Below are 18,477 nucleotides of genomic sequence, written 5' to 3' on the forward strand. Positions count from 1 at the left end.
TCACCATGTTCTTTTTGTAAAGACTTTAGGAAGTTTGGCTACAGAGAGACAGTGAAGGTCAGTATGCTGCCGAGTGCTGTGCACTCAAGGATCCCCTGCCAGGAAATGAGCAGACACTACTGTCTGACTTTAAGCCTGTTGTAAGAACAGATTCTCTTGAAGTGATTCAACAATCTCGACATTAATGATACAAACAGTTTTGACATTCTAAACTCAACTCTGGAACATGAAGGATTTAATTCCAAACCCTGGGAATTCTATGTCATTTTGAATTTATTTGAAGGTTAATGTTCCAGGGAAAAGGAAAGACATGACATCAAAAGGGATAAATCTTACCCCCTTCCTAACACTGCCCCAAAAGACTTTACTATTAAATTTTCTCTGAACTTCATTAAACTGAAGTCATCATCCAGCTCTCTAATAGCCAAAAAATATTCAAGCAGAACAATGACATGGAAAGAATACATGGCCTTGGGTTCAAATCCTCAAAACTACTATTAACTTCATGAGCTGGGTTAAAACTCTTCAACCCTCTCAACTTTAGCCTCCTCTACTATAAAGTGGGGATAATAATACTAATATCACCGACTTCATAGATCTGCTGTGTGGAAATCACTTTGGGGAGCTTAAATTACCACAGAAAAAGAATTATTATTATCATTCTCCATGACTTCTCCTGCTATCCATCCTCTCCTCTGTTTCCAGACACCTCTATGTTATTACAGCTTTCATTTTCACTTGCCTGGCCCACTGCAATCAGGTCTTCTTACCTTTGTTCCTTGCTCCCTTCTAGGCCACCCTTAACATGAAGTGAGACCCTGATAGGCTAGTAGTGACCGAGGCTCCTCAGAGCCCATGCCATCAGGAATTTTGCACATCAGCATGGAAATTAAACACAGCTGTGAGCAATTACACTGCCTCTGTATCTGTGTGAACCTGCCAAGTCCCGATAAAATTAGTCACTTGTTTTAATCACCAGAGAATTGGGCAGCTACAGCGTGGTGTTTGCATACTTGCATTTTCCTTACTCTCCGCCAACCCTGAACTCATCGTCTGCATGGCTTCCTCCAAGTCTTGTGTTTTTTTCTTATAGCTCCTGAAGTGGGGCAGGCTCCCCAGCACATCAAAATGAGCCACCATCATGTCAGACCACATTTCCATTCTCAGGTAGTGATGAGTGTCATAAATTTTCATCTTTAAAGGTTGGTGCTGACCAGCTGAACCTAGTTGCTGGCAGGAACCTGGCTGAGTAGAAAAACAGATCCTCTCAACAATTTTCACTCCATCAAAATCACATCCTAGAAACCCTGCTTTAACTATATAGTCCATTAACCATCCTCAGTTGTGCTTCCTGCCTTGGGTCAGGGCCCTTCCAAGCTAGGTGAAACACTCCCTTCCTAATATATACTGGTAGAAAATAACTGATAAAGCACACCTGGGTGGTAGGAAGAGGCAGTAGAGAAGACATGTGCAGAAAGGGAACCAATTAATCATCCTAGCAGAAAGTGGGGCTTAAAAAGCCTCAATTTAGGATTAGTTGATGATAATGTTACAGCAAATTGTGGAAGTTGCAAAAGAGGAGTCAGTTATCCTTTGAGGAAGGAGATGAAGAAAGTAGTTCTAAACATTAAAGCATAAAATTTTAAAATCGGAAGGGACTTCATTGGTTATAGATTTATTGGCCATTGGAACTTTAGCTAATGCTAAAGACAGTTGCTTTGAGGGGGGAGATAGAGAAAAGCAATGGAAAGGATTTGGAGTGAGAGGACTTCAATTCAACTTCTGATTTAACCTTTGTTAAGTGCAAGTCACTTAAACCTTCAGAATCAGTTTCCCTATGTGTTCTTATATGGGGTCCATAAAATTGTTTTTATTTGAACATATTCATAATTATTTTCATATAATTGGTTTCTTTTGTGATCCTGTATATTTTATTTTTACATTTAAAAATGTTATTCTGAGCAAGGTTTCATAGACATTATCAGACTGCCAAAATGAGTCTAGGATACACAAAATGGGTAAAGAACCTCTGGATCAGATGACTTCTAAGGTCCTTTCTGGATATAAATCTATGATCTTATAATTATCTATTTCAGCCCCTTCAGTGAGTTGTTGGGGAAGCTGAGATTTAGAATGGGCATATCACTGTACCAAGGTTACTCACTAATAGGATGATGGGATGAAGAGCTAGAAAGAACATGAGACATCATTTTGTTCAAACTCCTCTTTAACAAGAGAAAGAAACTGAAGACTCATCTGTAAAGTTATTTGTCCAGGGTCACACAGGTGACTGAGGTGGGATTCAATTACCAGTCTTCTGGTGAGCTTTCCATCTTGTCCAATCCATAGAAGAACTGGAGAACACTATAACAAATATCCTTGACAACTGGACAACAGTTTACTATTTAACATAACAGTATCACTTTGTAAACATAAGCCTAGTCAACAAATTTATTAAGTCTACTAAATACTCAGCACTAAAACCCAATGGCTATCCAGATAAATAGGAGAGGGCTACTTAAGTAACTGATAAAACTTGTAGTTGTGTCTTGTATCACTATTACCGATGTACCTAGCTTTTTCTTGGCTGGATCTTATGCTGCCACACCCTCCAGCTTCTAGAAATAATGAAAAAGGCTAAAGTCTGATCTCATGAGGTGAGAATTCCTAGAAAGTACCTCCATTGTCTGCTCTCAAAAGAAGAGCTAATGAGAAACCATTAGCTAAGGCAACAGCCGGAACTGGGTCAGACCAGCACTCAACAAGAAAATGATGGATGAGAATATACTAAGGAAATTATAAAAAGAATTCTAGAGTCTGGACTATGATAGTTTCTGACAAGGGACAGGCTAGTTGCTAACATTTTGGAATCTGTAGCTCTCAGTTTGGTAGGAAAAAAACTAATGCAAAACTAACCCTCACATAAAAGAAAGGAGGTTTTTCATTAATGGGCTAGCATTGGGAGACTCTGGAGGAGAATGAGGAGGAGAGAGGGGCCAGCCAACCTATGGCTATAGTGTAATGATGGCAAGGGCAATGCTTCCTTCATCTGCAGCTTGCCTCTTCAAAGTTATGAGAAATGACAATGACTTCTAAATAGACAAATTCAGAGATGTGCCATTGTGTGTCATCCTAAGTGCTCACTCCAGTAGCAGGAATTCTGAAAGAAATAAACTTGGTCTCCACTCCACCCCTGCCTTATTTTCACTTCATTGTGAATATATTTTTATCCTGTTAAAGAACACAACTGATGGATTTAATATAATTTCTCATAAACATCTGTGGTTAATCCTGTCCTTATATAGCTTGGTGTCCCTTTGTTAGGGCATTTGGGTACAATCAGGAACTACACTGTAAAGAGAAATCTTGCCCAGAGCAAGGCTGGGAGTTCAATGATCAACCCATTGTTAGAGAATTTTGCTCTCCAACTGTGAGCATAAGAACAAGCCATTTCATAACTACACTTTGAATTGAGTGGACATTGAACATAAAAACAAATAAAATTTTCCCATATACTTAAGCCTAAGATAATAGGGAGCCATATGAATGTTATATTCCGAAAATAAATCTATGGGAGATTGGGCTAGATAATTTCCAAGACACTGCCCCTTAACCTCTTCAAACCTTGGTTTTCTAATCTGTAAAATAGAATAATAATCCTTTAATGACCCTACCTCATGGGGTTGTTTGGAGGGGAAATGATTTGAATTTCTTTAAATGCCAAATAAATATGTATTATTAATAATAATTATAAGAACAATAGCAGGAAATTTATTTATTAGTCTGTAATGGGCTGTAGGAGATTGCTATGTAGGATCATATATTTAGAACCAGAATTTAGAAGTCATTGAATCTAAACCCCTCATTTTACAGAGACAGAAATTAAAGTCCAGATATGCTAGGATTTTTCCCTAGGTCATACAGGTCATAAGAATGGAAATGAGATTTTGAACCCAGGCCTCCTGACTTTAGAACCTATACTCTTTTCACTGTTTCAAGCTTATTCATAAGAAAAACAAATGAATTACCAACTCATAGACTATCAGAATACTTGGTCTAACATTATGTTAAAATATAATCCTATCTTTCCAAATTTTTTGAATCATCAGTTTGCTTGAAAAAAATAACCAAAAATGTAAGCTCTAAACTCAAAAATCATTACTATACATAACAAAGAATTACTATACATTACATAAAAGTACTATATATTACATACAATTATTATACATCACATAGAATCACAGTTATGGAACTTCAAAGCTAGAAAGAATCTCAGAGACTATCTAGTCCTACCCCTTAGTGAGACAGAATCCCATATTTACTTTCACACTTTTTAGAAAACCAATGCTTATCCAGACTTTGCAAGAAGACTTCCAGAGACAGTGAGCTCACAAATTAACCTACTTCACAAATTAGCCATCTGTTTCTAAACAACTAATGATATTAGGATATGTCTCCCTATGCTGAACCCCAAATTGATTTCTCTAAGACTTCTGGTTATCTTGAGCCAAAAAAAATAAGCCTAATCCTATTGTATGTACCCATTCTAAAAAGATGCTCATTGAATTTTTTAAGATCACTAAATTTATTTTTTAAATGATAAATCATTTCTCACTAAAGAGTATTACGACCTGCACTCTACTGTGAATAGATGAAGAACTATTGACAATTTTTCTCCCCTGTTCCACCCCCCCCCAAAAAAATTACAGAGACCACAAAGCAAGTTGTTTATAATAATAACGGGAGAGGTAAAAAAAATAACAGGAGAGGTAAATAACAGGAGAGAGTAAAAATAACAGGAGGGGTAAAATTTGGGGATTTTTTTAGCAACCGACAAAGAAGAAAAATAAAATTCACAGTAAGGGTTTGCCCATCAATTGAGGAATGGCTGAACAAATTATGGTATTTTTCTGAAAGAAATCGTGAGAGGGTAAATTTCAGAAAAACCTGGAAAAACTTAAATGAACTGATGCTGAGTGAAGTGAGCAGAACCAAGAGAATATTGTACACAGCAACTGTAACATTGTGTGATGATCAAAACTATGATAGAATTAGCCCTTCTCAAAACAGTGAACAAAGACAATTTCAAAACACTTGTGATGGTTCTAAATCTATGATCCTACATAGCAATCTCCTTCAGCCCTTTACAGACTAAGAAAGAAATTTCCTGCTATTGTGATTATAATTATTATTAATACATATTTATTTGGCTTTTAAAGGAATACAAATCATTTTTCCCCAAACAACCCCAAGAGGTAGTAGGGTCATTAAAAGACATCTAGAGAAAAATCTTTGGAGTCTGAATGCAGACCAAAGCATACTATTTTCACTTCTTCAAATTTGTTTTTTGTTTTTTTGTTTTTCATTGTTTTTCCTTTTTTCTCTGATTCTTCCTTCATAACAAGACTAATATGAAAATACATTTAACATGATGCCCATGTATATTCTATATCAGATTTATTAGGAGGAAAAAGGAAAAAGAAAAATGTGGAATTTAAAAATTCTATAAAAGTAAATGTTAAAAATGATCTTTACATGTAACTGGAAAAAATAAAAGAAAACAATAAAATTCACTCTTTGCTGCTGTTTTAAAATTGCAATGTCAATTTTGTCTTTCCTTCACCCCTTCCCCTCCCTCTATCCTCTCCTTCAACTTTTTTGAAGAACTAAAACATTAAATCTGGTAATCAATGCTTAATGAATTTAATTGAATTGGAGATAGTACAATATATAGGGTAAACACATTGGATCAGGAATGAGGATTTTTGCTGAACACCAAGCTCTGTTATCTGATACCTTTGTAACCCTGGGTAAGTCCAGAACATTTCTAAGTCTTAGTTGTTCTAACTATAAAATTAAACAAAAGGCTAAGGTTTATTCTACTATTTCTGTCATCTTTCCCATAATCTCCCTTTAGATATTCAGGGGAAATTGTCATGTTGTCTTCCTAAAATTGCTTTTTCAATTTAAACATCCTATCCTCATCTCACATCATCTACTTACTCTTACCATCCTTATTGCCCTATTCTGGATGCATTTCAGTTTCTTAATGTCCTTTGGAGAATATGTGAAGCAGAGTTGAATAGAATATTATAAAAGTGGTCTAATTGGCATCTAGAACAGCAGATCTAACACTTCCTTAAGTCTGGCCCTTAATACTTCTCTTAATATAGCATGAAATCACAGTTGTTTTTCTGGCTGCTATGTCATGTAGTGACTTACTGATTTTGAGTCTACTCACATCCCCAGATCTTTCAAAACACACACACACACACACACACACACACACACACACACCCTCTAGCATTACCACCTGCTTCTCCTATACTTGTAGAGCTGATTTCATTAATTCATCTATACATGTATTTCTAGGAATGTTTTAAAGAGACTTGGAAGAGAATGAGTGTTGTCTTTTGAAGAACCTTCATATTTGATGAAGCATCAACCTTATTTTGTGAACTTGTGAAATTTTGATAATAAGTGAAACCAAAAGTTCCCAAAGTGGATATTTTGGGTGAACTATGAGAGAACTTTTTCTTTACTTTTAAATTTTTTTAAATTTTAAAACTTAAATACAAAATAAGAAAAAAATCATCAAGGAGAGAACTTCTCCCAAAATCTGTCCCATAATTACAATGATTACCCCTACTAATAAAGAATGAGGAATGAATTTTAGTAAGTAAAACTATAGAAAAGTGGTGGCAATGTGCAGGTGCCAGGTCAAATACCCTTAATTATACTGGATTCCTCTTGTATTGTCTAGCAAAACAAGTAAACCTAGTAAAATGCTTCCAAGAACCTCTTCTCTCTTATTGACAAGAATACCATCCTTCTATTCACCTGGGTTCCCAACTTAAGGGTCTCCAGAAAGATGAGATCCCATATAAGAGTTCCCTTCCTCATAGAGTTTAGCACAACACATATCCGGGGCCCCAGTTAGAACATGGCAATGCTTGTCCTCCCTCAACTCCCTCACCCAGCCCAGTCTTAAATGGCCTGGTATTCATGCCATGTCAAAGAAGACTTTGAGACCACATTAGCACATTTTCCATGACTTCCTCTTTAGATATCTCCTTGTGGTAAGGAAGATAGAGTGAGTTCTCCCAGGCTAAGGTACAAGTTCTAGGAATTCTGAGCAAGATCAAAAGGACTGAAATATAGACTCAGAGACAAACTATTGTTTGGGATGCATTACACTTTCATGCCTGCAGGTTAGGTCAAGTTTTACAAAGACACCAAAACAGCCGATTCCAAATGCTTCTGACCTGTCCAGTCCAGCCAAATGAAGACCAATTCACTCACCAGGGGATGCACTCCTTTCCAGTCATAATTGATCAACAAATATTTATTTAAAACCCTATTAAGCACTGAACTGAATGCTAGGAATGCTGAGACAAAAGGGAAGTCATTCCTGCTTTCTAGGTGCTTGCAATATGGTTGAGGGAGATAACACATATGAATGTATACAGACAGCTACAAAATTATACAGGATAACTCATAATGGTCACCTCCCAACATGTGAAAGGGATGCAGATGGGAATATATATTCACTGGTAAAATTGTAGCATTTTGAAGTACAAGGCTTTTAGTTAATAATATGAAGAGCAAAAGTAAAGTTTCCCTGTGAAAACCTCAAAACATATGAATATTACTGTTAACATGAAGAACATACCTCTGGTTGGATAGCTTTGAATACTGGGATATCCATGAGCGTAATCTGGCTCTGTAACCAAAAAAAGAGCAGGTTAGCAAATCCTCTGTGCTCCAAGAAATCATGTACATAGCCAAGCCTATTGTATAAAGCCCTAGCTATGAGGGTCAAGAAGATCTGTGTTCAAAGCTGACATTCATTCTCTGGGTGTGACTAGAAACAAATTCCTGAATTTCTATGAACCTCAGTTTCCTTATCTGTAAAATAGAGATAATACAATAATACTAACCTCATAGAGCTGCTTAGGTTCAAATTTGCTAGTATATGTAAAGTACTTTAGCAAACCTTAAAGTGCTACTTAGATGTCGGCTGTTATGATTATTATAAAGGGTAATATAGATGTAAGCTATTATTAGTGTTGTTATTATGACTGAATGCCAAAGAAAAGATTTATTGAAGCGGAACATGTTACTGACCACCCAGAGAGAGCTCCAAAATCTACATTTTCCAAGCTATGGCTGCCAATACATATTCTTGCTATCACAGAAAATGACATTCTTCAGAGAAATATAAACACAGTTCCATACAGTGGGGTGTCAGTTTCTCCAGGAGCACCCTGCTATCTAAGCACTAGGTTCTTGGAGGAATCCAAAGGCCTCACATTGATGCCATATAAGATGTTGCTAAGAGCAGAGGAAACAATCTGCAGGCATCAGAGTTTCAGGGTCAGGGGAAATGGAGAAAGGATGGAAAGAGGAAGAAACAAGGACTTCGACAATGAGTCATTTCTCAAAAGGGCCAAAGGGGCAGGAGAAGTGCTGACATGAATAGCTCAGAGCAATGATAGTCCAGGGAATAGAAAAGAATCTGAGGAAGATTAATCTGAAGAAAGGCATTCTGTAAGGTCAGAAGCATTTGGAATTGACTGTTTTGGTGTCTTTGTAAAACCTGACCTAACCTGCAGGCAGGGAGGTGTAATGCACCCCAGAACCACAATCTTTGAATCTGAGACCTGAATAAGGCAAGCAATAGTTCCCATTTATATACATAGTTTTTGATTGTGGCTCCCATGTTTAATGGCCTTCTGACCTTAGCCAAGCCACTTTCTTTCTGTCTCTGTCTCTGTTTCCATATCTACAACCAAAGGATAATGATACTTGCATCACCTACTACTCTGATTATGGAGAGAAAATAATTTTTTAAAACCTTAAAGAAACAGAAAAATTGGAACTCTTAATATTTTGTTAAAGCTCTTTGAATGTAATGGGGATCTAGTGCCTGCCTAGACCACTTGAAGTGGTGTCATCCATGTAGAACACACTGGGACTACCTGAAGGGTTGGAGCATTTAGGGATATTCTGTATTGTCCTAATGGTTGAAAGCAGTTTTTTCCATTGATTCTGTAGCCTGAATTTTAGATACCTTTAAAAGAAACTCATCACCTATAGTATCTTTTAATACATTCTTTTTTGAGGGTAAAGGGCTGTTTCATTCACACCGTACAGTAAGGGTAGAGGGTCTGAAGGTCAACTCTTTCCCTGCATTCCTTGTGGCCCTGAAAAACAGTTCTGAACCTTTGCTCTTTTCACTTGCTCATTTTCACTCGTTACAGGGAGTGGAAGCTACTGACTGGTTTAGGAGCCCAAGCCATGAGGATCCATGAGTCCAGGAATCCTGGTAGAACAAGGAAGTCAACCCAAAGGAGAACAGAACCAGGCCTTCAGGCTAGCAGAAGTCATCATTTGGCTTTGGACTTAAGCTAGACTAATGTGCTTTTTTCACCATCACAAGTTGAAGTTGGGAGTGCAAAGTTTAACATTCCATTTTACAGGTGAGTCACTGAGACTCAGAGAATAGAATGACTCACATAAACTCACAAAAGCTAGTAAATCGCACAGTTAGGACTGAGAGTCAGATATTTTCACTCCACAATCAGCATTCTTTTCAATACACCATCCTCTTTTTAAAAAAAATCTGTACTCTTCTTATCCATCTGCATCCTCCTACAGCCCCATATTAATAATTACCTGAAATTCTGGAGAATGATTATATATTAATATGATAATGTTAATAATATTTCCATAGTGCTTTAAGTTTCACAAAATGTTTTACAACTATTATCTCTTTTGATTCTCATAACAGCCATGGGAATTAGATGTTATTATTTTCCTTCTCTTACAAATAAGAGACATAGAGAAGTTAAGTGACTTGCCCAAGGTTATAATAGCTCTTATAAGTTTGAGGTTGGATTTAAATTCACTTTTTCTTAACTCCTAATCCACCATACTGACTTCCTACATTTATGTAATGCTTGCCAAAACCACTCATTTCATAGAATCACATTCTCTCAGAACTTAAAGGGGTCTTTAAGATGATCTAGCCCAACCCCTTTATTTTTACCGATGAGGAAACAAAGACTTATAGAGATGAAGGGACTTTCTTCAAGGTCATCCAGATGTCTTGGGCAAATGTGAGTCTTCTAACTCCAAATTCCTAACATCACATTATAACCTGATCATCATAATCTGATGAAGGTTGTATATGTATGTATTATTATCTCTAGTGTTCAGATATGTAATAACTCACATATATATGTACATATGTGTATATATGTGTGTATATATATATATATATATATATATATATATATATATATATATATAAAATGCTTGAAGGTTTACCCAATACTTTCCTCATAACAACCCTGGGAAATATTGTTAAGCCCATTTTACAATTGAAAAAATAAGTTGAGAAGGGTGGAGCCAAGATGGCAGCATAAAGGCAGCATTTCCTGGGAATTCCTTCCCTCCCAAACTCCAAAAGCCAACAAATTATGGCTCTAGACAAAATTTAGAGGGGGCAGAAAGACTGAGTGATACATTTTCTCAGTCCAAGATAATTTAGAAGTGTGGAAAAGGTATATTTCACCAGGACCAGGGCTTGGATAAAAGCTGCAGCCACAGCACAGCACAGCACAGCCCAGAGATCACCAGCAACAGCTTAAAGGGACAGTGAGAGAACTCTGCTACACCAGAATGAGTGTGAAGTGAGGAGCACCAGCCACAGAACCTGCAATGAGAATCTGGAGAAAGCAGCCTGCACCCCCAGAGATGGTAAGGGAAGTCTGCAGAGACTTCTCTGTAGGACTCTGCTGCTAGCCTACACTCAGATCCAGGTTGTAGTCTGGGCTTCCATACTAAGTAGCCAAGCTGGATCCCTCCTTATAGCTCCAGGGAAGAGGGAAGTACCGGGGGATCTACATATCAAAGCACAGGCAAGAGAGCATAAGACCTTAGAAGAATAAAGGTCCCAGTGAGGTGTCCCAAAAAAAACCCCAACCCCAAAGACTTGGAAGTGCTGTAAATTAGCCTTGGGCTGGGGAAATAAGTAAACAACAGAAAAAGAATCTGACCATACAGCATTACTTTAGTCCCATGGAAGATCAAAACACATACTAAGATGACAACAAAATCAAAGCTTCCATATCTAAAACCTCCAAGAGAAATAGAAAATGGGCTCATACTATGGATGAGCTCAAAAAAGACTTTGAAAAGCAATTAAGGGAGATAGAGGAAAAATTGGGAGGAGAAATGAGAGCAATGCAGAAAAATCATGAAAACCAAACGAACAGCTTGGTGAAAGATATATTAAAAAATACTGAAGAAAATAATATGTTAAAAACCAGTATAGGCCTAATGGAAAAAGCCAAACAAGGCAAATGAGGAGAAGAATGCCTTAAAAAGCAAAATTGGTCAGCTGGAAAAGGAGATTAAAAAAAGCTGTCTGGGGGTGACTAGATGGCACAGTGGATAGAGCACAGGCCCTGGAGTCAGGAGTACCTGAGTTCAAATCCTCAGACACTTAATTGCCTAGCTGTGTAGCCTTGGGCAAGCCACTTAACCCCATTTGCCTTGCAAAAACTAAAAAAATTTTAAAAATTTTAAAAAAAGCTCTCTGAAGAAAATAACTCCTTCAAATGCAGAATGGAACTAAAGGAAGCTGATGACTTTGCAAGAAATCAGGAGGAAATAAAACTCTTCCAAAAAAGCCAAAAATTAGAATAAAATGTTAAATATCTCTTTGGAAAAACTACTGACCTCAATAACAGATCCAGAAGAAATAATTTAAAGATTATTGGGATATCTGAAAGCCATGATCAGGAGAGGAGACGAGACTTCATTTGTCAAGAAATAATACAGCAAAATTGCCCTGAGATCCTAGAAGCAGAGGGTAAAATAGAAATCGAGAGAATTCACTGGTCATCTCCTGAAAGAGATTCCAAAATAAAAACTTCCAGGAATATTATAGCCAAATTCCAAAACTTACAAATCAAAGAGAAAATTCTAAAAGCTGCCAGAAACAAACAATTCAAATACCAAGGCTCCATAGTCAGGATTACACAGGATCTGGCAGCATCTACATTAAGGGCCTGTAAGGATGGGAATATGATATTCTAGAAGGCAAAAGATCTTGGTTTACAACTGAGAATCAACTACCCAGCAAAAATGAACATCTTTCAGGGGAAAAAATGAACTTTCAATGAAACAGGGGACTCTCAAACTCTCAAACTCTCAAACCAGAACTGAACAAAAAATTTGATCTCCAAGTACAGGACTCTGGTGAACCATAGAGGGAGTGGAAGAGATGGACTAAGTATGAGGAACTTAATGATATTGAACTGTTTGTATTACTGAATGGGAAGAAGATATTTATAACTCATTTATAACTCATAAGAACTTTCTCATTTATAAGAGCTGTTAGATGAAACATATATAGACAGGACATAGGAAGGAGCGGAATATAATGGTATAATATAGTAAAAAGATGGAGTCAATGGGTGATAAAGGAAAGTACTTGGAGGAAGGGAAAGGAGATGAAGAAGAAATTTCACATAAGAGTCAAGAAAAAGCTTTTTCAATGGAGTGGAAAGGGGGAAGGCGAGGGGGAATAAGTGAGCCTTCATTCTCATCAGAAATAGGTCAAAGAGGAAATAACATACACACTTAATAGGGTAAAGAAATCTATCTTACCCTAGAGAAAAATGAGAAGAAAGGGTTGGAATAAGGGGGAATGGGGCAGGGAAGGGGGGGAATAAGTGATAGAAGAGAGGGAAGATCGAGGGAGAGGGTACTCAGATTCAACACACTTTTGGACAGGGCCAGGATGAAAGGAGAAAGAGAATAGAATAAATGAGAGTGGGGAGAAATAGAGTGGAGGTACAGCTAGTAATAGCAACTGTGGAAAAAATGTTGAAGCAACTTCTCTGGTGGACTTTTGATAAAGAAAGCAACTCACCCCAGAGACAGAGCCATTGGAATCTGAACACAGACTGAAGCACATTTTTTTCTCTCTCTCTCTATTCTTGAGATTTCTCATCTTCTTACAGGGGGAGGGGCTTTATGTTTACTCTTATAACACATTTAATTTACATCAATGTATAGCATGGAATCAATGTAAAGACTATCAGACAGCTGTGGGGGGAATTGTAAAATTCAAAACCTTACAAAAAATGATAGGTAGATACTACCATTGTATATATTTGGAAAACAAATAAAATGTTAATTAAACTAAAAAAAAGAAAAAGAAAATAACTCAGAGATTTGAATCTAGAACTTCCTAAGGCAAAGTTCAGTGGTCTTTCAAATGCACAGTGTCACACAGATGAAGTAGAATACAGGACTTCAAATTAGAATAAAGTCATCTCAGAAATACTTTTCATCACTTTTGTCATTATTTCCCCTTCTCTGGACATGGACATGGGCTATGTGCATCCTCAGAGAAAAAGAACCAATGGTCTACCAGAGTGAAGAAAGAAGCTTTCATTTTTGTCATGAGCTCTCTGCTTCTGTCTTTCTATCTCTGTCTCCCTGACTCTGTCTCTGTCTCTGTCTATCTTTCTGTTTTTGTCTCTCCCCATCTCTCTGACTCTGACTCTGTCTCTTTGTCTTTGTATTTGTCTCTCTGTCTGTCTCTGTCTCTGTCTCTTTCTCTCTCCTTTGTTCCTGAGTCTACTTCCAGTGGTCAACAAATGATTGATTATCTGGCCCAAGACCACAGACTGAGAGCTGGTAGAAACTACTATTTGTGCCTATCCTTGGAATTCAGACAGGAAATAAACCAGGAATTTGATATCAGAAACCACAAAGGAGACCTTTCCTTATATATCTCTCCCTTCACCCTTGCCTCTCCCCCTACACATCCCCAAAAAAGGAATAGGTAAAAACATCACAGTGGAGCAAAAATCATTAGGAATTATTTTTGCCTCAACATTTCAGAGTGAAGCCAAAAGATATAGGGTGACAGTTACTGGGGAGAAAGGTATGAACTTTTAAGAAAATCAATGATTTTAATAAAGGCATAGTAGACATGCTTAGCAAATTTGCAGATGGAGCAAAGCAGGGAAAGATAGCTAATATGATATTGTTAGGATCCAGACAGTCTCAACAGCCTAGGGAATAGACTGAATCTAATTAGATGTATTATAATTTTAAAGTATAATAGTTGGGTTAAAAAAATCAATAGCCCAAGTACAGAATGTCAGCATATACTTGTCCATTCATCTTCCATATATATTGTCAGAGCCAAAATATCTGATCTAGGCCTCTTGTTTTACACAGACAAACTATGGTTCAGAGAAGTTAGGTAACCTGTTCATAATCCCCTATTGGGTCAAGGTTCAGTTACAAAGCCAGCAGGTAGCTAGACATGGTGGCACATAGGTATAATCCCACTGAAGTTGGTGGATCTCTTGAGTTCAGGAATTCTAAGCTAAATTAAGATGAAGAATAAAAACTCTGGCACAGGCACCAATGCCCCTGGGAACGTTAAGTAACTAAAGAGAAAAATCATTTTCTAGACCCAAGGTCAAATCTACTGGCTTTGGGGTTGGAATCTACCATTAACTCAATCTGTCTCCAGGATGGATCCTAATACAATAGAAAGAATTAGTTTGCTTATCTGTGAAAGGAGAGGGTTGGACCTCAGGTTCCTTTCAGTTCTAGATGTAAGCTCCTATGCCATTCATCAGTAGATAGACTCTAGGGTATGTCTTTCTTTCTCTCTCTTTCATTTTTTCTTCCTTCCTTCCTTCTTCCGTGCTTGTGAGCAGTCTATCCAAAATCTGGTAAGATTTCTTAGGTTTTAACAGGTCAATAGCAAAGGGTCTAAGGCTAAGCTCGCTTGATCATTATTTGGACCCTGATTGGTTCAGAGTGAATGTAAATAGCAATTGTTTCTTCTTTGTCCATAAATCCTAAAGTTCTTCCCTTCCCAAATTGATTTCTTTCTTTCTTTGTTTCTTTTTTGATGATGGAAAAAGAGATTCTTTTTGCTTCTTTTCCTTCCTACTTGCCTTATTCACTGAGAAACCCCCTGGGGATTTTATCCCCCCAGCTCAATTTTTTTTGGAGGGAATTGGTCATTCTTGGCCTCTTCCTCAACTCTCTCACCTAAATTCAATCATTAAATGTTTGTGGTTCAATCAAACTGCCCTGAGAAAGTCCCAGCTTTAAAAGGACAAGGTTTCTACTGGATCCAGGGCCATCTCCAGTCATACTGATCTATATCTGGCCATGGGATTCAGATGGCTCTAGAGGGAAAACAATGAGCACCCCCCGCCATTTAAGAATCAATTTACTTGAATGCCATGGCATCACCTCCCTGATGTCATGGTCTTTTTCAAGAATGAAGGACTAACATCATCAACACATATGTGTCTAAATGAGTGTATTCATGGAAAGGCAAAAGACTAACCATAAGCACAAGAAAACTGATTAGGCATGTATGGAAAGGAATATAGGGCAGCTAAGAGGCACAGGGAATAAAGTACCAACCCTGGAGTCAAGAGGACCCGAATTCAAATCCAGTCTCAGACACTGGATGCTTACTAATTCTGTGATTTTGAGCAAGTCACTTAACCCCATTGCCCCACAAAAAAAACCCACAGGAAAAAAAACACAGGAATATACTTGTACTTATATACACTTCAACAAGCACTTGTGCAGCATAATAGTCTGAATTGATCCCACAAATCACTGAGATGAGAAATATGCCAGTAACAGCTCATACAACCTCATGAAAGATGATTGTGAAATTTTCAGTGTAAAAACTTACAACTTGGACCTCAGCAAATACCACGAATCAAGACTGATTGTTGTTTTTGTTTAGTGTCTCTAAACTTAAGTAAGTGATAGAGAAAATATTGATAATGCAGATTAAACTTAAAATTTTACCAGCATATTGCTGACTGAGACCCATTATTTTCAAGCTCTGACCAACAATAACATTACCCCCCCACCCTCCCCCAGAGTAAAACCTGGCCAACAATAGCATTACCCCATCCCCACCCCCCACCCCCCAGAGTCAAGAGTAGAACTACTTCTGGATTAAGAGGCCTGCTAGGGCTAATCTGTCTCATACTGTTGATACTTGAGTCTGTTCTATGGACTGAGAATATGTTTAATAGAGTTTTCAACCCATTACGTTTTATGCCATAGAAGCATTCACTGAAAGAAATCCAGGAACCAGAAAGAAGCACAGTAGAGAATATCTGGGTAGGGATCCAATGAAGACAAAACCAGAAGGAATCTTTTTATAAGAATAGATTATAGGACACCTGGACAAAGGGGAAAAATAAACAGATCATGAATTTGGCACAAAGAAATGATACCACACTGATGGAAGATGTCAGCCAGCCAGATATTTGTTGGCACTTCTAGCCAATCCCCTGACTCATTTAAATGATAATTTCATTCTTCAAAAAATGCAGGAAATGATTGAGGGAATTGCTATTTTGAATAGGATTCTGGCCAGTAAGAAAGAAGTCATCACTATAGTAGAAACAATGAAACCTTCCAAGGACGTAATCATTCAATCTTAGATGATAGAAGAGCAGAAAATTAGGCATAGGCAGATAGATGCCTTAGATCTCAAGAGAGTAGATTGCAAACACTTTCCTCCAAAAAAAGCAGAGATAGAATTCTCTAGGCTAAAACTCTACTTGGGGGACAGCACAAGAATAATGAAAAGTTCTTAAAAAGGAAAATTTAATACCACAAACACAAATGAAAAAGAAAAGGTGGAACTGTCTAAGGGAACCAATGAGAAAACATAGGGAACTCAACAACTAATTTAGATTTTGTAAGATATGTATAGAAAATAAACATGCACACACAAACAAAAAGGCAAATAAGATGTAGTTAAATAGCATAGAGTATAAGGAACAACTCTTGAAGATAATAGAATCTAAATTTGAATACAAACTCAAACATTTCTTAGCTGAGTGATTCAGTCAAGTCTCAATCTCTTAGATTCAATTTACTCATTTGTATATTATCATAAGGTTTTTATGAAGATTGAGTCAAATGACATATATATAATGCTTTGCAAACTTTCTATAAATGTTAATTATTGTTATAGAAGAGTGGTACAGTCTTATAAGAACAATGACAGTCAGGCAAAGTGATACACACTTATAATCCTAGCTTTTGGGGAGGCTAAGCATGATGGATCTCTTAACCTCAAGGGTTCTGAGATGCAATGAACTATGCTGATTGGTGTCCTAATTAAGTTAGGTATTAATATAGTGAGGTTCCAGGAGAAAGATCACCTAAGGAAGGGTGAATGAGACCAGATTTGAAACAGAGCAAGTCAAAATTTCTGTGCTGATCAGAAGTAAGATAAAACTCACTGGGTTGGGGAGAGAGAGAGGTGGGGTGGGGGAGAATGGGGGGGAAGGGAGTGGGTGGAAAGAGGGAAAAAGAAAGGAGGAGAGAGAGAGAGAGAGAGAGAGAGAGAGAGAGAGAGAGAGAGAGAGAGAGAAGGAGAGAGGAAGAGAGGGAAAAAGAGAGAGGGAGAAGGAAAAAGAGGGGGGGTGGAGGGAGAGGGGGACACAGAGAGAAAGAGAGAAGGAAGGAACCTAGGTTCACCATTAATGTTAAGGACCATGAAAAGGTCCTTAAAAATTATTACATTAAAGATAAGAGGATAAAGAAAGATAAAGATAAGAAGGATTTCATTAATCCTTGGAAGGGTAGGTAGACAACATGATGCAAATGGATGGTGGAAACTAGGGAAAATTACTTTTATTTTGCTTCTATTTTTTTCTATCAAGGAGAATGATATTTGTACAAGGAATTAAACAAAAATGATGACTAGAAACATAAGATGGTAATTGTCATCACATCAGTGAATTTCAAAATGATAAAGCTGGGCAATGTGATCACGGAGGCATCAGTAAGTAGAAAGTAGTTTTATTCACTAATATATAGTTCAGTGAGTTTGATTTCAATTCTTTGCAAAATTCTAGATAATATTTGTTAAAGAGATGATTCATGAGCATTTGCAGCAGAAGCAGAACTGGTGATCATTAATAAACAATGTGTCTCTACCAAGTAGAGGTTATAGGTTTGAAGACTCCTCTAGAGTTCAAAGTTAACTTAGAGTTCATTCAATTCAATCCTTTCATTTTTACATATAAAGAAAATGAAGACCAAGTTAATTAGCTAACTTTGCCAAAGTCGTACAAGTATGGAGATGGAATTGGGATTCAAATGCAGATCTTCTTGCTCCAAATGCATCTCTTCCTGCACCACACTGCCTGACTGATCTCATTTCCTTTTTTGACAGAGTTGTTGGATAGGTAGCTGAGGGGTATTATACATTGATGAAGCCTCTCAAGCTATTCATGGACAAGATGATAATAATGATTGGAAAACCCAAATGAGAAAATAAAGCATAATGAAAATTTATAGCATTTCTAGAAATGCTAGTTATTATTCTTATTTGGAATTTGATGGACTAGATAAAAAATTGTTATTAGAAGGGAT

General features: G+C 37.2%; 1 protein-coding gene across 6 annotated transcripts in view; it reads right to left on the reverse strand.

Annotated features, from left to right (window-relative positions):
• Positions 1-18,477, reverse strand: part of RALGPS1 (Ral GEF with PH domain and SH3 binding motif 1) — a 749,724-nt gene that overhangs the window by 601,368 nt on the left and 129,879 nt on the right. For all 6 annotated transcript variants that reach the window (XM_074211544.1, XM_074211540.1, XM_074211539.1 and 3 more), the window contains one exon: positions 7,673-7,723. In XM_074211544.1, the coding sequence (XP_074067645.1) occupies positions 7,673-7,723 (51 nt within the window). The remainder of the gene's footprint in view (positions 1-7,672; positions 7,724-18,477) is intronic.

This window comes from Macrotis lagotis, chromosome 1 (assembly GCF_037893015.1).
Source record: "Macrotis lagotis isolate mMagLag1 chromosome 1, bilby.v1.9.chrom.fasta, whole genome shotgun sequence".
Classification (NCBI taxonomy): Eukaryota; Metazoa; Chordata; class Mammalia; order Peramelemorphia; family Peramelidae; genus Macrotis; species Macrotis lagotis.